The 23169-nt window shown below is 42.6% G+C and overlaps 2 protein-coding genes across 3 annotated transcripts in view; one reads left to right on the plus strand and one right to left on the minus strand.

Annotated features, from left to right (window-relative positions):
• trpc4apa (transient receptor potential cation channel, subfamily C, member 4 associated protein a) lies at positions 1–12552 on the plus strand. Its single transcript, XM_034584685.1, has 18 exons — positions 1–167; positions 2535–2663; positions 2762–2878; positions 3036–3093; positions 3196–3251; positions 3428–3556; positions 4875–5076; positions 5552–5737; positions 5821–5963; positions 6061–6192; positions 6292–6350; positions 6438–6623; positions 7602–7692; positions 7803–7943; positions 8083–8194; positions 8684–8796; positions 8976–9182; positions 9977–12552. Exons 1-18 carry the CDS (start codon positions 42–44, stop codon positions 10112–10114), a joined length of 2325 nt encoding a protein of 774 aa, XP_034440576.1. The 5' UTR covers positions 1–41; the 3' UTR covers positions 10115–12552.
• The window catches only part of myh7ba (myosin, heavy chain 7B, cardiac muscle, beta a), a 17623-nt gene continuing 5424 nt past the window's right edge, over positions 10971–23169 (minus strand). For both annotated transcript variants that reach the window (XM_034584683.1, XM_034584684.1), the window contains 26 exons: positions 22850–22926; positions 22465–22552; positions 22268–22385; positions 22061–22184; positions 20736–20872; positions 18632–18887; positions 18298–18540; positions 17966–18142; positions 17721–17866; positions 17547–17637; positions 17080–17469; positions 16867–16993; positions 16660–16778; positions 16352–16548; positions 16081–16264; positions 15496–15661; positions 15282–15406; positions 15047–15162; positions 14753–14945; positions 14443–14646; positions 13957–14082; positions 13584–13754; positions 13389–13493; positions 13194–13289; positions 12950–13084; positions 10971–12702 (listed from right to left, as the gene is read on the minus strand). In XM_034584683.1, the coding sequence (XP_034440574.1) occupies positions 12691–12702; positions 12950–13084; positions 13194–13289; positions 13389–13493; positions 13584–13754; positions 13957–14082; positions 14443–14646; positions 14753–14945; positions 15047–15162; positions 15282–15406; positions 15496–15661; positions 16081–16264; positions 16352–16548; positions 16660–16778; positions 16867–16993; positions 17080–17469; positions 17547–17637; positions 17721–17866; positions 17966–18142; positions 18298–18540; positions 18632–18887; positions 20736–20872; positions 22061–22184; positions 22268–22385; positions 22465–22552; positions 22850–22926 (3923 nt within the window). In that variant the 3' untranslated portion in view covers positions 10971–12690. The remainder of the gene's footprint in view (positions 12703–12949; positions 13085–13193; positions 13290–13388; positions 13494–13583; positions 13755–13956; positions 14083–14442; positions 14647–14752; positions 14946–15046; positions 15163–15281; positions 15407–15495; positions 15662–16080; positions 16265–16351; positions 16549–16659; positions 16779–16866; positions 16994–17079; positions 17470–17546; positions 17638–17720; positions 17867–17965; positions 18143–18297; positions 18541–18631; positions 18888–20735; positions 20873–22060; positions 22185–22267; positions 22386–22464; positions 22553–22849; positions 22927–23169) is intronic.

The raw sequence follows: 23169 nt of genomic DNA on the forward strand, positions 1-23169 counted from the left end.
CCACTTCCTGCCCCAACACTTCTGTTCAGGAAGAGGTAAAAATGGCGACGCTTCTGGGGTCCGAGTCCCCCTGTACTGGAGGAAAACGAAGACATTGCCGCAGCAATATCGTCAAAAAGTTCACGGCCAGTAAAATCACCGGCCAGGGTTTCAGCCAAGGGACACAGGTAAGAGAAGCGACGCGTGTTGCGACGGTACAGCACGTCCGACAGTTGCTCCACCGAGACCAGGGACTTGCGCTCGCAATGCAGCCTGAGAACGGAGCCGCTGTCCCGGGCATTACACCGGAGATGCAGTCGCTCCTGACAGCCTGGGCTTTTCAGTTAGCTACAACAATGCCGGGCGTTTTAAACAACACGAACCTTTCACGTTGACGCCACTGACCCCTTTAAAACACGGTTTGCTCGCTGACAATACAAACGATGTTAGCATTCTCAGCAACCGTGTGAGGCAAGCTCCGCTCTGATTCTGTCTTTTGTTGTTAGCTCTGCGTTAGCTTAGCATTAAAGGCCAGGTTCAGCGGACACAAATGCACCGTGCACAGAGAGAAGGACGGGGTGTTGTTGCTTCTGCCGGGCGTTGTGTTGTCAGTGTGACAGCGTGAGTCTGTGGTTCAATGCTGGAGGCGCTTAAATCACTGAGCGTTAATCAACAGCAGCAACATTAGCTAATGTTAGCAAACAGGGTAACGTCGGCTAGCTAGCTAAGCCAGCTGAACAGCTCAGGTGATTACGTAACGACACACTAACCACAATAACTATCGTTTCCATAAAAGGGTAGAGCAGCTGCTAGCAAGTTTATTTTTAATTCTACACAAGCGAATATTTACTCGATATCTGAATCTTTGGGGGACAGAGATATAACGTTAGTTGACGTCAGCTGTTATTGTTTTGTTTTTTTAATACACATTACTCGTGTTTGTTGACATTGCACCTGTGCTGACATGTTAGTCTTCAGCTGCTTCTGTTTATTTACTGCACCTCGACTGAAACTACGGAGTTTTAAAGCCATCAAAACATTTGATTCCAGTGCCTCTGCAACACTTTACCTTCACCGCTGACTTGCAGTTTTCGAGGTAATGCAATCTCATCGGGGATTTTAAAGAGTGAAACCTTATCAGACAAACCTATCACCAACATGAAGAGACCATGTTTTAGGATTATATCCCCAATAACAGTGTTGTGTTAAGTGTTGCCTCAGCTGCTACAATCTGAACAGTTGTCAAAATACACCGGTGTTCTGTCATGGCTGCGGACACATGTTAATGTCCAGGTCAGGGAATGCGTTCAGATGTAGAGGTCATCAACATTCATGAGCTACGACAGAAAGCACAGACGTTCCTCAGTCAGGTTCCTCCCTCTGCAGAGCTGAGTTTAGTGGCCTAAGCATGCAGTCAGAGGTTCATATGTACGTTAGGGGTTCCCATGTTCTCAGAAAGACACCAACTTGATTTTTCAAGGTATAGGTGCGCCGAATGTTTCACTCAGGATGATTTATAATAGAATAAATGTTGGGCGTCTTTGCTGGTTCCAACTGAGCAGAATGCATGTCTTTACTATGCATCATATTATACCAATCTGCTTTGTTTTGGCTAGTTTTCTGTCCAGTTTTGTGCCAAACATAGTGTGTACCACTGTGGAAGCAAGGTTTGGTGCCACGCTAATATCTGAGAATGTACAACATGTTTCTTCCTTTCAGAAATTACAAAATTATAAGTCTTAAGAGTAAATGCACAATTAGGAAATTTGACATTTTAAATATTCGGTTTGGTTGAAGTATTATTATGTCATTTTCATATCTTTTTAAAGTAATGCCATTGCCACTGTTTTTTATTAGGGCTTCAACAGTGAGCAGTGCTGTCACAACCAGACAGAAAATGCGTGCATCCATTCATTACTTGTGGGGTCAATAAATCAATTTGGTAAATCTAGAAAAAGCGTCCTCTTCTGGGACCTCCAGCAGCTTCAATTCAAAAAGCCCCACAAGAGTTCAATCCAAATGTGGACAAACTCAACACAACACACCTGTAATCAGATCACACTGCTGGTGTCCAGTATGCTGCAGGGTCAACTTCAACATGCTGCAGCACTTCGCGGCCTTGCTCCACTTTACATAAGCACTCACTGACCATGAGCCAGGCCAGGACTCTATTATCCTATGTGTTTGGTTATTACAGGGACATAATAAAAATCTGCTGAAGCTGCTTTTAGTTGCTGTTGTATTCATTGCAGTAATCAGCTGTATAACCCGAGGTGTGTGACTCTGCTCTAATCTCATTTAAAAGAGCAGTCACAGTGTTTATATCCTCTGGGGCCTTTTGTTTGTCACAAAAGTTGTATTCATGTTTTCTGGTAGGGAAGATGAGGAAAGACAATGGATTTTTATAATTTATAGACCTCATATGTATGTGTTTAGCAGACTGAATATTCTTTTTATTTCTGTCGATTTCTTGCGGTCCTCTGAAATTGATAAATGATACTTTTTTTCTCTGTATGTTGCACTCTTTAAGTTTGCCTCTGGTTGTGTTGTCGTAGCTCCCAGTAGGTTTGCTCCAGGAGAGAGATAAACGGGCCAAGTGGAATGGCATCCCTACTGTGCTGCAGAAGCTCTACGAGAGCAGCAATCCCAACAGTGACCTCTCCCATGCCCACAGCTTTCTTAAGGTACACACAAAGCACTACTCCATTCAACACTTTTAGCCACATTTCTCTTTGGTGTCCGGATGATGTAACTTACATGCGAACAATGTTTTTTTTGTCAGGTATTATCATCTCAGCTCTCCGTGGAGGCCATGTCTTTTGTCACAGAGGACAGGAAGACCGCTCAGGAATCCACCTTCCCCAACACGCACACCTTTGACCTCTTTGGTGGAGTCGATGTAAGTTTGACATTCCTGATACCTGATGCTCTGTTGTTGTTGGACTCAGACACTGAAGCGTGTTACCTCAGGAGAATCAGTGGTTCTGCAAAGAAACTTGTACTAAGAAGTAGAAATAATAACAGTATTGAATTCTCATTCGACTGTGTCCCTGAAGCTGCTCGTGGAGATCTTGATGAGACCCACACTAACTATGCAGAAGAAAAAACCCAAAAGTAAGTAGCACTGACATCACATATGTCTTTATTGACAAGTTGACATGTATGGAAAAAAAGTATTTAAATTTAGACTAATGTCTTTTGTTTCTGTTGTAACAGTGAATGATGACCTGGTTAAGGACTGCCTTAGTGTTCTCTACAACTGTTGTATATGTGTAAGTGTCCTATTACATTTATAATTGTCAGAGGTGTATTACATCTTGCTTCAACTTAGCACATGTATATAGCTTTACGTGTTTTTTCCTGTAGGTAGTTTGTGCTGTTATACAGGTCTCAGAAGCTTTCAAATGGATTTGATTAACATACACATTTTCTCTCTTTCAATTCATAGACGGAGGGGGTGACAAAGTGTCTGGCAGCAAGGGACGACTTTGTTCTGTTTCTCTTCACCCTGATGACAAACAAGAAGACCTTCCTACAGACTGCTACCCTTATTGAAGATATCCTAGGGGTCAAAAAGGTCAGTTATATTTCTCAGACTGAGCATTAAGCTCTGTTGACTCCAGAGTTAAAAGTTCTATGAAGTCCATTTTATGCAGTGATATTTTGTTAGCCAATAATAACAAGAATTCTCTGTACCTCTGTTTCTTACAAATCTGTCAAATTGATATTAAATATTCATCTTTTTTAATGTGAAAATTATGTTTTGCTCTTTAAAAGACAAACAGTTTTTGGGTTGGTAGACATGCCAGATACCCACATTAACGTGTAGAAGCACTAACAAAGTGGAATTTGCATGCTATGTCCCCTTTAAGACCCTCTAACCTCCTTTTACTTCTCCTCTTTAAAAATGACAATAACTCAACTGACCATATCTAGTGTCCATATTTAGCATGTTGAGCTAATTCTGGCTCATTTACAGTCATTTTGCTGTTGATTAATGAGCATTGTCCCTGTCAAATAAATGAAAGAAAATCTAACTTAAGCATTTATACATCAGAGCTTTTCTTTAGTATTTATGAAGGATAAATTGATATTGTATTATTTAGCAATGGTATTATTAGTGCTAACCACCACCTCCTCACTTTATATGTGAGAGAATTAAAGTATTTAAGACCCATAATGAACAACGCTTCCTGATTAGAACGGTGCTATGAATGACGTGTGTATTAAGTTTGATTGGTTTTAATTGGTGTTTGATTGGTTGGCACGTAAACCTCTGCAACATTGTGGCAGATGTATCATGCTGCTTTAAAGCCTCTTAAATTTGTGAGAAGAAATGTAGCAGTGATTTACATAGACAAGACATCCAGTGTTTTCTGAAACCGTTTACTGTAATGGAGAATTGAGGATATAAAAACACCCACTCTCCTTTGTAACAGTTTTTATGTACCTGGCTCCAGCATCACAATGCCTTTGTTTTCCTTGTAAAGGTCCCAGACAAGTATGCGTAGGCATACCTTGCATGGATTATTTATTTGACCAAAGGAAGAAATCTAGAGACAGTGCTTTTACCTCTGATAGGTTGTCCTGTGTATCGATCAATGTGTCGGATCACAATGGATTAAAACATCACAGGGAATTCACTCTGACTAAAAAGAATCACTGCTACAATGCTGCCATGAGAAAGCTATACAAGTCTCAAAAACCTTCATAGTATTGTTTGTTTTATTGTGAAATTATTTCTTTAATGTCCATCCACAAACTGATTATGCAATATGAATAAGCTACTGCAGTTTTAGTAGGTTGCAAATTAAGGCTTGATCTCACAACTTGGGATGTGTTTCTGATTCTGATCCACTATCAGACCGATGACAGTGTGTGTTTGCATTCTTAAGGAGATGATCCAGTTGGAAGGGATCCCCAACCTATCAGGCCTGGTCCAAAGCTTTGACCAGCAACAGCTTGCCAACTTCTGCCGCATCTTGTCTGTGACCATCTCAGAACCTGATGTAGGAAATGATGACAAGCACACCCTGCTGGCTAAAAACGCTCAGCAGAAACGCAACGCCATCCCCTCACGGGCAGAGGTCAATCAGGGTAAGTTTCCTTAAACCCCTTTCCCACTGTACAAAAAGCCCACTAACACATGCTAACATCTGGCTTTTGTCTGCAATGTGAATGGATTCAATAAGCATTCACTCCCGGGTCAAATGAGATAAAGGTCGTTATCCGCTATGATTATCAGTGATGGAAACATGACACTCGGTTGAACGTGCTAATTTGGCAAGACAGTGAGGTGAGAGAGCGCCTCAGTTTTCATTGCGTTTCTGACGTTGAACATGACCCATGGGTGGGAAAATAACGGAGAGACAACCTCCTACTGGCATTAGGAAAGGAGTTAATCACCATTTTTTTGTTGGTTCCACGCATTCAAAAAACTTGCGTACACCTGCTAGTTTTGGTGTAAAAGAAGTGTTGGTCCACTGAGTTAAAACAAACTATGCAACATGTGTGCCGTTGCAAAAAATGGATCAATACATTTTAAACTATCTAATGTTTTTTTTCCCTTAAGTAACCCTGCTGAACATCCCTGGGTTCATCGAGCGGCTGTGTAAGCTCGCCACTAGAAAGGTGTCTGAGGCCACAGGCGCCAACTTCCTGCAGGAGCTGGAGGACTGGTACACATGGCTAGACAATGCTCTGGTGCTGGACGCCCTTATGCAGATGGCCACTGAGGAGGCGGAACAAAGCAGTACAGGTGAGACAAGTCACTTGGGCTGATAGTTCCTCACCCTACCTAAATCCTATGAACTTTGCCTAAAATCATCTTTTCCCTTTCAGAATCATCAGATGAGAGTTCTCTGGCCACAAGCCCCCTGAGACATCGACTGCCTCAGTCCATGAAGACTGTCCATGAGATCATGTATAAAGTGGAAGTGATGTATGTACTGTGTGTCCTTCTCATGGGCCGACAGAGGAACCAGGTACTTCACCTCACTTCCTCCTCTCTAAGATTTAAGTGTTGGCGTTGGCTCTAAGCAGGGTGCAGTTCTCTCACCACTGTTGTGTGATTCTGCTCAGGTCCACAAGATGCTGGCCGAGTTCCGTCTCATCCCAGGTCTCAATAACCTGTTTGACAAGCTGATCTGGAGGAAATACACTGCTTCAAATCATGTGGTGCACGGCCAGAATGAGAACTGCGATTGTAGTCCAGTATGAATATTAAATAAAACAGACATTTTGGAACAGAAATATATTGAAACTTTTAGAAGATGAACACAATCATGAACACACTTTCTTCTCATTATACAGGAAATCTCCTTTAAAATCCAGTTTTTGCGGCTACTCCAGAGTTTCAGTGATCACCATGAGTAAGTGACCCTTTATTGTGTCACCTTAGATCTGACTTCTCGTCTTAAGTTGAGTTTATGTTTTGAAAGTTGTTGCTTGTCTTTCAGGAATAAGTACCTCTTGCTGAATAGCCAGGAGCTGAATGAACTGAGTGCCATTTCCATGAAGGCTAACATCCCTGAGGTGGAAGCTCTGGTCAACACAGACAGAAGCCTAGTGTGTGATGGGAAGAAGGGCCTCCTCACGCGTCTCCTCGCTGTCATGAAGAGGGAGCCTCCAGACTCGTCCTTCAGGTCAGATTTGTATAGGCCATTGATCAAGGTGCAGGGGGTGATGTTGCTATTAGATGGGGTCAGGAAAAAGTCAAACATCCCCATATTGGTCAAATGAGCCATGCGTTCAAAAGACACAGACGTAGATGTGAACTTGGAAAGAAGACGAGATTCCAGAGCTTTTGGTGATAAAACCATTGGATAAACCAGTGTGGATTTGCTGTAAACAAAAACACCTAGGTCACCATTTATAAAACTGCGTAGCATTCATACTAAAAGTGTATGTGCGCACAAAAGCTGAAAATGGCGTACACAAAAAAAATCAGATTTTTAATAATTAATTCTCCTGCTGACCAAAGTGTTTCTCTGAATCACGACAAGCGATGAAAAGAAGAAGATAGACTTTTGGGTTGTTTGTTAGTGAGGTGGAGGTGAAGAACAATTTTATGGGACAGCAGTGATGTCAATAATACAGAAAATATGGTGTCACCTCAGTATTTATATATTTAGAGCAGTCGGACCATTTACTTCACACATCAGTGTGATCCTAATCTCCACTCTGGAATATTATTTAGAAATAGAAGTTTGAAAGCGAATAGTTTTTCTTTATTTTTTGTGAGTGATCTCCAGTGTGCTCTGTTCGACTGATGGCACAGAAACGTTCACTGCATCGATTGGCACACGCTCGTCCTTGATGATACAAGCACAGTGTTGGAAAATATTATTAAAAACTATTAATGACTCAGCTTTGCAACTCTTTTGTTTAATGGTATCTGAACATAATTTGCTGTAAGTTGTTTTATGTTTTTCCAATTGAAGGTTCTTATGGAACAGTTATGTCACGAAGCACAGATATTGCTGTTGGTTAATTTGAATGATGAAGTGGATCAAAAATCTGTCTTCATTTCACCTCCTCACGTCTGCATCATTGACATTTGTCTGTCTGGTTCTTCTTTTTATAGCTGACTATATGCTGAATGTTTCTGTTTCTTCATGTAGATTCTGGCAGGCAAGAGCAGTGGAAAGTTTTCTTAGAGGAGCCACCTCCTATGCAGACCAAATGTTCCTCCTGAAAAGGGGACTGCTCGAGGTAATACTGCAGCCACGTTGTGGTTCTCGACACACAGTTCATATCTCACAGAATTCTCATTGATTTTTAAATCCTCTTAATTAAATAGTTACTCACTTCCTTCTCGACAGCACATCCTGTTCTGCATCATCGATAGCGGCTGTACATCTCGAGATGTCCTACAGAGCTACTTTGATCTGCTGGGCGAGCTCATGAAGTTCAACATTGATGCCTTCAAAAGATTCAACAAATATGTCAACACTCCTGAAAAGGTATAACTTTACACTTTTATATTCATTGTAAAACGTTATTGAGTATGCTGACCTAATAAAATCTAACTTCATTTTTTTTTTCTACAGCTGTGTTGCATAAATATGTGGCTAATAGAGTCGTTGAATTTCTTCTCTGTAGTTTCAGACCTTCCTGACGCAGATCAACAGCTCTCTAGTGGACTCCAACATGCTAGTGCGTTGCATTGTCCTTTCGTTGGACCGCTTCGAGAGCCAGACTGAAGATGTCAAAGGTAAATGAGGATGGAAAGTTTGAACATGGAGACTAGTTCCAGAATTTACTGACAAACCTCATCTAAGTTCACAGATGAACCAGTCCCGTCCAGGATTTAAACCAATGAGCATTTCTTTTATAGATAACACAGAAACTTTTCTACAAAGCATTCTGTTGTTTTATGACTTAAAAAAAAAAATAGATATCTTAAGATCAGCATGAGGGAATTTCATCAAATTTTGTACAAACATTCACTTAGATTCAAAAATGAACTGATTACGTTTTGGTGACTGTGTCATGCATGTCATTGCAACAATGTGCAAGGAGTTTTAAGGCCATGTCCACAAAATTATGGATTAATCTGCTATCACTACATGTTCAATATTTTTAGAGATCTGTTTTCAGATTGTTTTCTATTTGATGTCCACACTGAAAAAAACCAAATGTTTGTCAGAGGTTTAAAAGAGGTGTTTATATTGATCTCAGTGTTTTGTGCCCCCTCCCTCAGTGGTGGAGGTTCTGTCTGAGTGCTGCCTGCTGTCCTACATGGCCAAAGTCGAGAACAGACTTTCCTTCCTCTTCAGACTGATCAACATCATCAACGTGCAGACTCTCACACAGGTGTTTCATTTTCACATTGTTGCACAAACAGTTGTAGCATAAGGAATAATTCATCTCACAAATGATAAATTGTTGTCAAAACTTTGAAGCTTAATTGATAAGTTACTGCTAAGATTGTTATTCTAAATACTCGATCACTAAAGTCTCGTTTGTATCCATCCCATCCTCTTTCCCTGCAGGAGAATGTGAGCTGTTTAAACACCAGCCTTGTGATCTTGATGTTGGCCAGAAGAAAGGCTAAACTGCCCTTCTACCTCAACGCCTTGCGGGAGAAGGAGTATGCGGAAAAGTACCCGGGCTGCCTGCTCAACAACTTCCACAACCTACTGCGCTTCTGGCAGCGCCACTACCTCAACAAGGACAAAGATAGCACCTGTCTGGAGAATGTGAGTATCGTTTACATTAACCTTCAGTGCTTTTTCTATGGTACATTGAAAACATGATGACAGGGTATTAACATAAATGCATGCTGGGAAAATCAGAGCTGCATCACTAGTGGCATGTGACCAACAACTTTATCAGATGATGTAAAGGTTGTTTCTACTTGTTCTACTGTCCCCAAGTGGCCACAAATATATATCCTGTCTGCTTCAATATTTAGAAGTTTGATGATTTTTCTTATATGAAATATGATTAAATTATGTTGTTGTGTGAAAACACAAGTGATTACTTAAATTTAATCTCATTTACTCTTATTTGTTAGTTGTTGGTGAAATGGTCTACTCAGGATAAGCATTAGAACTGATACAACAGACATCCAGAAACACAGCTGAGCCTGGCTGATTTTAACTGGAAGGGCACTTGAGCAGATTTGAAACATTTCAATTTACTAGATTTGGATCTGCACCAGATTGCACACAATTATAAATATCATTCCCCTAAACATTCCTGTGTGTTTTTCATCAAGAGTCATGACTTATTCTCTGAGAAATCAATGAAAATGTAAAACACCCCATGTCACTATGTTAAACTGTTGCCTGATCTGGATCTGCACCAACATTTAATGGGTTCTTCCCTGAAGTTTCGTGGTAATCTGTCCAGTAGTTTATGTGTAATCGTGCCAACAAAAACAAACAAATGCAGACAAAAAAACAGCCTCCCTGTTGAAGGTAATTGAAACTCAATAATACAACAAGCAGTAGTTTTATTGTTGTAATTCCTCTGTGGTCTTGCTCCTCAGAGCTCCTGTATCCCCTTCAGCTACTGGAAGGAGACGGTGTCAGTGCTGCTGGGCTCAGACAGGACTTCTCTTTGTGCCATATCGAGCTACATTGATGAGCCTTTCATGGATCTGGACAGAGACCTGCTGGAAGATTGACCTCCAGCAAGTGCACTCTGGGCTGGGGGGGTGGGACAGGGCAGAGGGTCACAGGGAGCATGGACACCTAGAGCTGGTGATGACTCCACTGGGCTGAGCCATCCAGACGCTTCGTGACAGTGCTTCTGGATGTAAAGACTCACCTGTTTGCTTTCTGTACCTACGCATGGAGGCTGTCATCGCAGAGGGGAGGGGGATGTGAATTCTCACTGAGTTACCGCTCTTCTTCAGAGGAAGCCTGTACGCCCGTCCCAGAAACACAGAACAGACTATTGGGGGAACTTGGGATATGACACCTGCGTTGGTTGTTTGCTTTAGGTGAAATTCAAATAGAGCCTTTTATATAACCTATACAAAATTCTATGAAAAAAATATGTATGATTCAACAAATTTATGTTAGAAAAGAAAAAAAAAGATTCCTTTTACATGGACTTGGTTTGGAAATGTCCACAGATGAACTGTCAGCCAGATGTGCAGTGACACGTCGCAGGGAGTCTGCTGTCTCAGTCGCCCACTACCTACACGCTCTCTGTCGACTCAGTGCCACTCCACTGCCTGACCTGTGGGGGGGGGGGGCATTAGTGAAATTTGACTTTCTTGCAGGGGTCTTGATGATGAACAGCATTTCCTTTTAACCCGTCTGTGGGTCTATTTTATTAGGTGGCTATTGTTGATTGGTGCTTTCTGGCTCTACTCAGAACATTTAAGTAGCTCGTGGGCCGGCTGACATGTCATGTCTCACAGATCACACACACGGGGCTCCTTTCACCTAAAAACCATCCACTCTGCTGTGGCTTCAGAAGCTTCACACAGCAACTCGTCTCTTTTCCAGGTTCTTTTTGCTGATCTATTTTTGTCTTGTTGAAAACAATGGCTTTTAGCTCTGGATAAAATGTAGAATAAAACATTGCACAGATTAAAATTGCTTTTATTGTTTATTATAGTTTAACACATTTGTTGAATAAATCACCGTCATTTTGTACAGAATTTGTATCCATGCTGTGGGCGATGCTTTGGGAAAGAGAATAAACTATGCAGGTGCTAGTGTTAAGATACCACTTTAATTGCTCCAGACACTGTTTTATGTGAATCAGCCTTCAGCCCAACATCCTCATCATTGGACTCCGTCAGATTTTTCTTAATCTCAGAGAATGACAATCTTTCTGTGTGATTGCTCTTATAGCTTGGTGCCACCACTCGATCTTTACTCTGGATTGAGAAGAAGCGGAGAGCTCGGCTGTGTTGACGTGTCCATGGCATGAATGTGCAGTTGCAGAGCTGAACAGACAGTTGGCGTCTTAAATTGAACACCCACGATAAGTACAAAATGAATGAGCTACCTCATATTTTCTCCTGAAACCGTACAGATCTAACCACGTCTAATGAGAAGTGTACAGTCATGATTCATGTGAATGTATAACGGGATGCAAACACATGTCCTTTTACACATCCGAAGCCTTTTTCTTTTGCTTTAAAGCTGATAACCAGAAATGTTTCCTTGCTCTCTAGCTTTCATTCAGCATGTTTTAAAAGAAATCTCTCCGAGTATGCACATGCTTAAACAGCTCATCTTTTGCAGCAATGTTGATGCAAGAAACTTCTCATTTATCTCTTGCTGAGATAAATGCTTTGTGTAACATGATACTGCAGTGGTGTTAACAACCTGAGTACTGATCATGTTTTCTCATGGATGTAAACCCCTGGTATCGCTCCTGTCATCCACCGTAGAAGTCGATGAAAAACACGAATGTTGTGAGCTACTGCATTGACACTCCCTGACTGTTGTAGCTTTGTGCTGCGGCGGTGTGAGAGAGTAAGCCCTCTGTATGAGCCTGAGAGAACTGCTTCTCCACAGTTCTGCCATATGTGGTGTGAAGCTCCGAGTAGGCCTTAGATTTCAAACATTATTTTGTGTAGGAAATGGTGAAATCTTTTCAAGAAGATGCTGCGTACTATTTGACTTTACCACTTTAATTTGAGGTCTCACATGTATTGACTTTATGAACTAGTTTTATATCATGTTTGGCCTGGTGAGGACATTATTAGACACGTGTTGCAGCCACTTCTAAACTGGCAGTTAAAACTCGGACCATATGGTGCTTTTTGATCAAATATTGTATCTCAACACACAAGGCTCAAAAGCATCTGGATTTGTTTGTTGAAAAGGACAACGATTAACAGTGGATAATTCATGGTGTAAAATCTAAACCATGAAAGCAGAAAATCTCTCCTGGTTGTGTTAAATAATCCCGTCTGCACCTGTCTGACTAATCAAACAAAGAAGACAAGATTCACGTTTCAGTTTGACATTCAACTATAACCACTACTGTAACAGGCTCTAACCCTTCACCTTCCTCCTCTAATGCTGGTGTTGAACTTCATTTTCCTTATTTAACAACTGTTTGTCAAATTAATAATATAATAAATTCTTCTTTAGACCTTTGTGGGGTTTCTACCTTTTTCACATTCACACACATCAGTCATAGGGAAAGATTTAATAGTCTTTATTTGGGCGTTCATAGAGCTGAGCACATCTGTTGCAGCTGGCTGACTTGTTCGCTTGCAGCCTCGTGGCATCACTCAGCGAGCTGAAATACACAAGACAGGAGTGTTTACTGGCAACCACATACACAATGTCACAAAGTTACTCATGACCACACCAGAGATCACATGAGGTGGCTATGTGAGGTCGTATTCAATAGAGGATTACATCCAGGCTCTTCTAAGATTAGCTCTTGTCCTGTAGCCAGTCGGCTAATTTTAATAAATTCTTCCGAAGGTCGTACAATTGTGCAACATACTGTGAAATGTATTGGATGCATTTGGTTTACCAACCTTGCCGCCTTGGTCACGGGTGCGGACACGCAGTTTGTTGACCTGCGACTCGGCCGTGTCAGCCCTCTCCTCTGCGTCGTCGAGCTCATGCTGCAGCTTCCTGTACTTGGACAAGTTGGTGTTTGCCTGCTCCTCCTACACAGGGATCGAAGTGTACAGTGAACCGAAGGGATGCTCGTCACGCTCTTCACTTTACAACGTATAAAACTGTGCGGCAGCGGTAAACAAGTGATGGTGGACTTACTGCTTCCTCAGCCTGCCTCTTGTAACTCTTCAATTTGATCTGCAGCTTGTCGATGAGGTCCTGCAAACGCAACAGGTTCTTCTTGTCCTCCTCAGCCTGCACAAACACCAGAGTGAAACTTCTACCCTGCTTTCAATTTCTTTAAAAACACATTCATATGTTGTACTGCTCTCTGTGCAGACAGTGGTGGTTTACCTGATACGACAGCTCTTTGACTCTCCTCTCATACTTGCGTACTCCCTTCTGATACTCTTGGCTCTTCTTTTGCTCAGCGTCTAGTTCGTTCTCCAGTTCTTTGACCTACCAGTGAGATCAGCAAATACTGTCACACATCAGCTCATTACAAATGAGCAAGGATTAACAATGGGACCCACTGATTCCAGCTCTTACCCTGGCCTCCAGCTTCTGAACCTGCTTCTTGCCTCCTTTGAGGGCGATCTGCTCGGCCTCGTCAAGACGCATCTGCAGGTCCTTTACGGTTTGCTCCATGTTCTTCTTCATCCTCTCCAGGTGGGAGCTGGTGTCCTGCTCCTTCTTCAGCTCCTCTGCCATCATGGCCGCCTGTAAATACAGATGATCGGTGTTAAAGGGACATTAAGTCACCTCTGATAGGACACTGGAAATGACTGCCGCAAAGTAAACATTAACAAGCCTCTGGCTCGGATGTGAGGTTATCAGGACATCTATATATGTTTTAAGTTATCTTATAAATATCTTATCGCTTGATGTTTTAAATCTTTATTTTGTTTATACGAGGTCTTACGTCAGTGATGGCCTTTTTGGCCTTCTCGTCTGCGTTGCGGCATTCCTGAACAGCATCGTCCACCTCATTCGAAAGAATGGACAGATCACTCTCCAGCTTCTTCTTCTGGTTGATCAGCCCAGTGTTCTGCAACCAGAGAGCAAAATGCAACACCTCAAGACTGAAGATTCTCAGTTTCTTTTGATTTCAGCTGCTGAAAATAACGAGCTAGGGTTCCGTTCGGGCTCAGGCTGTTTATTGGTTACATATACAACAGTCCTGGAGCAAGCTAAACACCACGTTGTGAATGGAGATGCAAAACTTCTTTAAGTGCAGTAATATTCTACGCAGTGTTTCAAAACCAAAATCACTTCAGTAAAAGACTGTTGTTTGTAGTTGCAAATTATTTTGTGAATATACAGCATATACTCCACTACACTGCTGCTTTTTAATGCCGTGATTTATTGATAAATGCACTGCTTTGTAGTTTTTACGACATCTTCTTACCTGAGAGTGCAACAGGTTGACTCTCTCGCTGGCCTCCAGCAGCTCATGCTCAGCCAGCTTGCGTGCACGGTCGTTTTGCTCCAGCAGAGCCCTGAGCTCCTCCACCTCGGCAGCCAGCAGGTTGTTTCGCCGCTCGGTCACTGCCACCTGCTCCTTCAGCTCCTCATTCTTGTGAATAGTGTCATCTAACTCAATCTGAATGTCCTGGAAACGAGAAAGAGCAAATATATTTTATTAAGTGTGTAACAATAGAGATGTATTTGATATGACCTGCAGGGTGAGCATGCTGCTGTCTGCTGTGTGGACTCACCTTGATCTGAACCTGCAGGCTCCTCAGGAGTTTCTGGGACTCGGAGGCCTGCCGGTTGGCGTGGCTCAGCTGCACCTCCATCTCATTCAGGTCACCCTCCATCTTCTTCCTCAGACGCACTGCCTCGTTGCGAGACTTAGCCTCGGCATCCAAGGTGGCCTGCATGGAGTCCAGGTTTCTCTGGTGGTTACGACTAGAAGGTGATGGAGAGGTAAATAGAATAATGTGGTTGACGGGGAAAGAATCTTGAATGTGCTATGAAGTTGGATGAAAAGAGCAATCTGTACAACTCACCGGAGGCTGTCGATTTCCTCGTCCTTCTCTGCCAGCTTCCTGTCAACATCGACCTTAATCTGGTTTAACTCCAGCTGGATCCTGAGAGTTTTGCTCTCTTCATGCTCCAGAGTGCCCTGAGACAGACAGACAGACAGACAGACCACTTAACGCTCGATGATATTCACCTCAATCAGGAATATACCACAGACCAGAAAGAGGAGGAGGAGGTGAGGGAACATTGCAAACTACTTACTTCAGCTTCCTCCAGCGCAGCTTGAATCTCGCTTTTCTCCATGTCCAGACTCTTCTTCGCCTTCTCCAGCTCATTGATGGTCTTCACTCCCTGACTGATTTGATCAGTAAGGTCAGCAATCTCCTCTGTAGAAGAGAAAAATTGTGTTTTCACATTAAGTCATAAAGTTTCTTCAATACAGCCATCCAGCTGGTAAATTAGACCTCAGCTTTACCTTGCAGGTTCTTGTTCTCCCTCTTGATGGTCTCCAGATGATCCAGACTCTCCTCATAAGAGTTCTTCAGTTTGAAGAGCTCTGTACTCAGGCTACGAGACTCCTTCTGAGAGGTCTCCAGCTCAGACTGGCACTCCTCATACTTCTGTTTCCACTCAACCAGCACCTGGATGAACAATGACAATCATTGTCAGCTTTTAAATCAAATCTCTTCTTCAGCGGACAATGAGAAGTTACGGTGGAGCCCAAGTTGGACTGAGTTGGACTCTGTAACTCTGTCATAGAGTCAGGTACACTATCTTATAGAGTTATAAGGTAAGATAAGATCAGCTTAGTAAAATGATGAGGCCTGACCTCGTCATCCATTTTTGACAGTTATTCAATGTTAGATTGAGATGATGTAAGATAAGATATAAAGTTACCATGTGACAGCAACAAAAAGGAATAGTGAAATACACACTCAGTAAAGGTAATATATAAGTTGAAAAAGTAATATTCAGGGCAGTAAATGCAATCCTATGTAGTAGTTGTCAACAGGAAACACGTGACTTTTAAACACGTGGGTTCCCTTCTCTTTGCCAGTACCTTGTCAAAGTTGCGTTGCTTTTTGTCGAGCGCAGCAGCTGAAGCATTAGCTCGCTCCAGGTCGATGATCAGGTCCTCGATCTCTGTCTGGAGCCGATGTTTGGTTTTCTCCAGGGAGGAGCACTTGGCATTAGATGCCTCCACCGCCTCCTCAGCCTCCTGCAGACGTATCACCAGCTTCTTCCTAAAGAGAGGCAAACAGATTCCAATGTCACGCCTTCAAATGATCATTCTGCACCATTTAATTCTGTCAAAAATGCATCTCACTCACTTGGCCTCCTCCAGCTCCTCAGTTCTCTGGATGGCATCAGTTTCATACTTAGTCCTCCACTGAGCCACGTCGACGTTGGCCTTGGACAGAGCTCTCTGCAGCTCAGCCTTGGCCTCCAGCTCCTCATCATACTGCTCCCGCAGGAGATCGCAGTCATGGCGCGTTGACTGCAGCGCGTGGGCCAGGGAGTTCTTAGCCTTTAGAGACCAATCAGGGTGGTGGAGAGCAGTAAGCTAAACTGTAGGATCTCAATCTCTGCGAGTTAGCCTTGTGAATTACTACTAATGATGTATTTATTGGTATCTGACCTTATTTTCCTCCTCCAGCTGCTTCTTGAGCTCATCCACGTTCTGGCTGAATGAGTTCTTGGCCCTCTGGAGCTGAGACACCATGGACTCTCGCTCCTCCAGCTTCCTTCCCAGCTCGGCTGCACCAGGAAGAGAGAAAGGTCCCTGTGTTAATAACCAATCTGTGAAATCTGTTGTGAGATTTATAATCAAGTGAACAGTGTTTACCACTCTCAGCCTGAGCACGGGCCCTTTGGGTGCTGGTGTCGTTGAGCTGCCTCTGGAGCTCTTCAACCTTGGCTTTAGACTCGTTCATTTGGTCTTCATACAGGCGACACATCTTCTCTGAAGTGGCCTGCAGACAAGAGATCGACATTTTTGATCTAGTTTGGTCCCATCCTGCTTTAATTCTCTCATTGCGTCTCTTGTTCTTCTTTCTACCTTGCCCTTGGAAAGATGCTCCACAGTGGAGGCCAGATCATCTGCCTCCATCTTGGCCTCTCCCCTCTCCTTCTCCAGCTTCTGTTTGATTCGCTGCAGGCTGTCGATCTGCTCACTCAGCTCGGCGACGCCGTCGGCATGCTTCTTCCGCAGGGCGGCCGTCGTGGTCTCGTGGTGAAGCATGGACCCCTCCAGGTCTCGCCGCAGCTTCAGATAATCCGTCTCTCTTTTCTTGTTAATCTCCATCTGAGCTGAGCTGGACCCACCAGCCTCCTCGAGGCGCTCGCTCAGCTCCTCAAGCTCACGAGCCACATCACCACGCTGCTTCTCCACTTTGGCCCTGCAAGCCCGGTCGGCCTCCAGCTCCTCCTCCAGCTCCTCTGAACGAGCCTGGAGGAAATTGATGTCAGTTATTTTGTCAAAATTATGTTTTAATATGTGTTGGAGGTTAATAGACGAGTTTGCACCTGTAACTCTTTTATCTTCTTCTGGAGCTGATTGACCAAGGCTTGCTCATCCTCAACCCTGGTGCTTACCGCATTCATTTCAAACTCTTTTCTGGTGGGAAAGATTTCATCATTACTTCATAACAACCTCAAAAACAAGATGACGTTTTTTTGTGTGAATATATGATGACTCACTTTTTCAGCCTCTCTTCGAGTTGCTGTTTGTCGTTCTCCATATCCATAAAAGTCTCCAAGGAGAGTTTCAGATCCCCCTCCAGCTTACGTCTGACCCGTTCCAGGTCCATACGCAGTTTCTTCTCTTGTTCCAGGGAGCCCTCCAGCTGATTCACATTAGGAAGGTAAAACATGTTAGTGTTCACTATGTTATCGCCAGTCGACGAAATGAAACCTCTGCTTTTCAAAGCAATAAATGAACTCACATCATCCACTTGTTGCTCCAGCTTTGTCTTGGCTTTGGTCAGAGAGTTGACTTTGTCTTCCTCTGCCTGCAGGTCGTCCAGAGTCTGCTGATGGGCCTCCTGCAGAGCCTTTTTCTCCTTGGTCAGCTTCAGGATGGTTTCATCCAGAACTGACATTTCCTCTATCAGGTTCTTCACCTGCACAGAATAAGCAGAAAAAATTGACAATTGATGAGAAATTAAAGATACATTATTAATTTATTCATACAATCCACTTAATGTGCTGCAGATCTTTCAGAGGCCTTAAGTGCCCTCTGGAGGGAACTCACAATCTCCTTTTCCACTCTCCTCACCTTGTTCTCAGTGGCATGTTTCTCCTTTTCCACTTTAGCAAGAGTGATCTCCAGATCGTCGATGTCTTTCTTAAGCTCGGCGCACTCGTCCTCCAGCTTGCGCTTCTTGGCGAGCACATTAGAGTTCATCTCCTCCTCATCCTCCAGCCGCTCCATGATTTCTTTCAATTTGGCCTCCAGCTGGATCTTAGTTTTGATGAGCAGTTCACAGCGGTCCTCAGCATCAACCAGATTGTCCTGCTCCTGTGGGGCAAAAAGTGCAGCAGGTGGTAAGTGCATCCGAGCACTACGACAGTATCAGTGTTTGTAAAAGCTGAATGTTTGAATCACTTACTGCCTGCAGCTGTAGAGAGAGGTCATTCTTCTCTTGGGTCAGGCTGACCTGCTTCTCCTCCAGCTCTATACGCTTGACCTCAGATTTCTCCAGAGCCTCTTTCAGCTTGGCCAGCTCCTCCTTCAGAGCAGCCAGCTCTTTCTCGGTGGCGGCACTCTTCAGCAGAGGCTTTATTTTGAAGAAGAGCTTCATCCAGGGCCAATGCTTGACAGCGTTAAAGGCCCGGATGTTCCACTGGATGATCATCAGGGCCTCACTGATGAATGATGAGAATTAATAAAACTTTTTTTTAACACTAAATGTTTTCTTGTCATGTTAAACACTAATTTACAAGTAAGCAGGAAAGTCTTAACACTTAAGCTTAATTTTTAAAGCTACAAACAAATAGATTTCAGTCATATTGAGGTAAGTGGGTAAAATTAATGAACCCTGGTATTTCAATTAATGATTGAAATCAATAAAGATTGAATAATTTGCATCATTGACGTTTAAAGGAAACAAGTGAATACATTTATTTTTACTTTACAACTTGAATGTGTTCACAATATGTGAAGTTTTAGACTTATTAAGTTTTATTTATTTTATTTTAACTTATAAGTGTTGTTTTGTTATTAAAAACTTTAATTTTGATTATGTGTGTATATATATATATAAAACAAGGGAGTAATAATATGAACGATCCAAGCTGAAAAATAATTTATTAAATGACTCAAAAATAAGTATTTATGTATAAAAAAGGATTAAATAAACAGTTAAAATAAAAATAATTAGCTGATAATAATGATTGTTTAAAAGTTGAGTGTAGTTCACAAAAAGTAACGGAAAGTAAATTAAAATAACAAAAATTTGTATAATATATATATATATGTATATATATATATATATATACACACACACACACAAATCATGTTAACATAACATTGAGTTTAAAATCTGTTGAAGTAAACACTGTACTGTCCCAGATGTCGGCGTCGTGTCACTTTAAGAGAAGTTGAGAGCGAGAACATAAAGAGAAGAAGGTCAAAAAGATTTATCCTGGACTTCCCCGTTTATTTATTTAGTGACTTCTCCTTGGTGCTTGATTTTATTGGCACGGATCCTGCGCCCATCTCCTCCCACGTATCTAATCATACACCAAGGGATGCGACGTGAAATCATACACCTACTGATGCTTTTGATGTTTCATGACTGTGACCAAATGGGTAACTAGATTGATTTAGTCTCAGTAGGATGGCGTCCAGCGGCACCTAAATATGGAGCTGGAGCAGAGTGGTCAAGGACTCCTTGTCGGTGTTTAGGGGGTGAGTTTAAGTGAGCTTGCACACGCTGGGGTGGAAGGTGACTGGAGTGGGAGGGGGGGGGAGGGGGGGGGGTGTGTGTGGATGATTGCATGTTTGACATGACTCCACGTCGAGTGCCTCTCAAAGGTGAGCGTCTGTGTTTATTTAGAAACTAAAACCCTCTGTCCAATGGCCGGCTTAAATCCTCTGTCACCCTCCACATATTCCATCAATGCACTCACTTAGAAGTACAGGCGCCGGGGACAAAAGGAGCCAGGGGCCATTGGGTGTCCAGGGAGGGGGCCGAGGGTTGTATTTTTAGGGAGGGCCTCAGCAGCTGCCACTTGACACATGTCGCCACCTGGCTCTGGGGACACCGTCAGCATTGTTTTATTTAGAGAGAGAGAGCGGATGGAGAGTATAGCCGTAGACCTGAGAGAGTGGGGTATGGGTGTGAGCATGAGTTGGGGCCCTTAATAACAGAGGGGCCACACACACATGCCTGGTAACCATACAAGGGCAAGCACACGCCTCGCACACACCGATAACACTGCCCTTGCATGCCAGGCATACTGCAGCGAGGGAGTGAACACTGAGGTATAGTGTAACACAAGCTGAAAGGCTCGCGGCCGATCGTGTTGCGATTGAACCTGTTCACTGAAGCAACTGGTGCTGCAGCTCTTTCTGTTTTCTGTACTCATGTCTTCACCTTCCTGTGAGGAACAAAGCTCAGAGCTCTGCTGTGCCTCCAAAGACATTTTATATTCATTCGGCTTGATAAAAGAGATTTTGATGACGGATGTAAATGTGATGTGGTCTTTTACCTCTTCACATTCATTCTCTGCAGCAGCGCCCTCATGATTTGGCCTCGAGCGGCTGCCTGCAGCAGCGTCAGGACTTTGGACAAACGTTCGTCCCTCAGCTCCTCCAGGTGACCCAGCAGACCAGCCTTGAAGAACACCTACATGAAGAAAGGAAGCAAATATTAAGTATTAAGTAATATTAACAGCAAAAACATAAAAATATAACTTGAAATAAAGGCATAAAATCACGGAAACTTAGGGGATATTTTAGGGTGACTGTGATCACAAACTCGTTTGCACAGATATCATCATGAAGTGCTTCTAATTTCTGAATGATTTACCAGATTTCAAGTCATGATGTCTGATTATTTTGCAGAAAATAAAAAGTATATGGTGAATTTGGGTAATCTGGGACGTTGGGAAATGTGGGAGACTTCAGTCTGTTTATTTCCTGTTTTAACAAAATCTAGTCAACAGGACTTTTACAATAGTTTAGCATGGACGTCATGTGACTGAAATCACATGACTTCATGGTGGCGGTTTCACAGAAAGGGGTGGGGCAAGTGTCAATCAGAAGCTCCTCTTTGGAATTGCATGACAAGGTCAATGACAAGATTCTGATAAGATTCTAAGGATATAAATCTGACATAAATTAAACAATGTTTCAAATTCTTATCAAATTATGTTTGTGATGAATTGAAGCATATGCATTGCGTTGTTTCTGAGTGGTTCTGATTGATAATGAGGGACATCATGCTTTGTGTAATCTGGGACAGTCATTTAAGTTCTCTGAATGGGGAAACAAACATTCAAAGTCTTACTGAAGTAAAAATACATAAACTAAAGAGATGTAGCATAATGTCTGCAGTTGTCAGACAGGAGTTAATGGTAAATACCGTCTGCCCCTGTCTGTTTAAAGTGATAACTAGCACGTAATCAGTTTGCTCTCTAGGACAGAGATGATCCAAAAAGCACAGAAGAGTCTGTCCTGTGGTCTGCAGCCATTTTACCAAACGTGGAGAAGACAATGAGGTGATCGATGATGATGGTCTCTCACCTGCAAGGACAGTTTGTTCCCTGAGTAGTAGTAGTTAACTTTAACTTCTTTAAATACTGTTGAATAATTTAATCTGTAGGATTATGCCAAGTATATTTAACTTTATATATATGATGTTTACATGGTACATATTTCTATTTTTAGAGTTCCTTATGTTTTCCCCCGTAATGGGACTAATCTTATCTTAGTACTTATATATAGAATAACTAACTTATTCTTAACTAACTTATTCTTAAGCACAGTACTTTAATAAATGGCTCTGTTTTACACACAAGCTGCGGCCCTCTACCTTTGTGTGTCCAAACTTGTACTGGCTGTGGTCGATATCCAGGGAGGACAGCAGCTTCTCTGCAGCTTTCCTGCTGTCAACAAACTTATCATCTGGGATGGCATGTGGATTCAGGATGCGATAGCTGAATATATGAAAACAGTGCGATCAGTGAGACTGAATGCCCATCAAATGAAAGTGAGTTTTGCCTTTTCTGATTCGTCTTACCGCTGTTTGAACTCAGCGTAGAGGATGCGGTTTGGAAAGCCCTTCCTGCAGATCCTGATGCCTTCCAGCACGCCGTTACAGCGAAGCTGGTGCAGCACCATGAATGGATCCATGATCCCTGCACAGAACAGGTGTCAAACATCAGCCTCACCCGCATCACTTAGCTCCTGATGATATGTGATCGTGCCGTGTGTTACCTGGAGTCTTGCTCTCATTAGGGATGATGCAGCGAACAAAGTGGGGCTGGGTGCTGCGCAGGTTGGTCATCAGCTTGTTCAGGTTTTCCTGGATAGAGGAGAGATAATTGAGTCAATATAAACTCCTTCACAATTCTACTATTAAAGCATAATTTATTACAAAGCGTGAGAACAGAACCTTCATGTAAAATGTTTGAAATCCTCGATGTGAAGGAGAGAGGAGCCAGCACAGACTTAAAGTGATGTTCATGTGATCATTGCCCTAAACATCACTGCAAGTCTTAACTGCCTCCATCCCAGCTGTCCAGAGAGGCCCACAGACGCTCACATCGTCTGAAACACGTTTACATTCACCTGCATCAGTACCAGACTGTCACACACTCACCTTGTGAAGCTGAGACACCGTCTGGAAGGAGGCCGCCTTCTTCCGCTTTTCCTTGCCGCCAGGCCTCGGTTCGGACGCTATTGAATGATTAGCAGATTGATAAATGTGACCATGTTGTTAATAATAATAATAATAATGATAATAGCTTTATTTATTTAGTATCTAAAAACAGGGTTTACGAGGTTCTTTGAGAAACAAAGCAGACACAGGATATTCAGGCCTAATTGCAAATATGCATTTACTATGATAAAAGCAGTAATTAAAAATAAGCCGAATAAGAACAATAAAAAGAAGACAAAGCAAAGCAACTAAATAGAAAA

Source organism: Hippoglossus hippoglossus, chromosome 5, assembly GCF_009819705.1.
Source record: "Hippoglossus hippoglossus isolate fHipHip1 chromosome 5, fHipHip1.pri, whole genome shotgun sequence".
NCBI classification, from domain to species: Eukaryota; Metazoa; Chordata; class Actinopteri; order Pleuronectiformes; family Pleuronectidae; genus Hippoglossus; species Hippoglossus hippoglossus.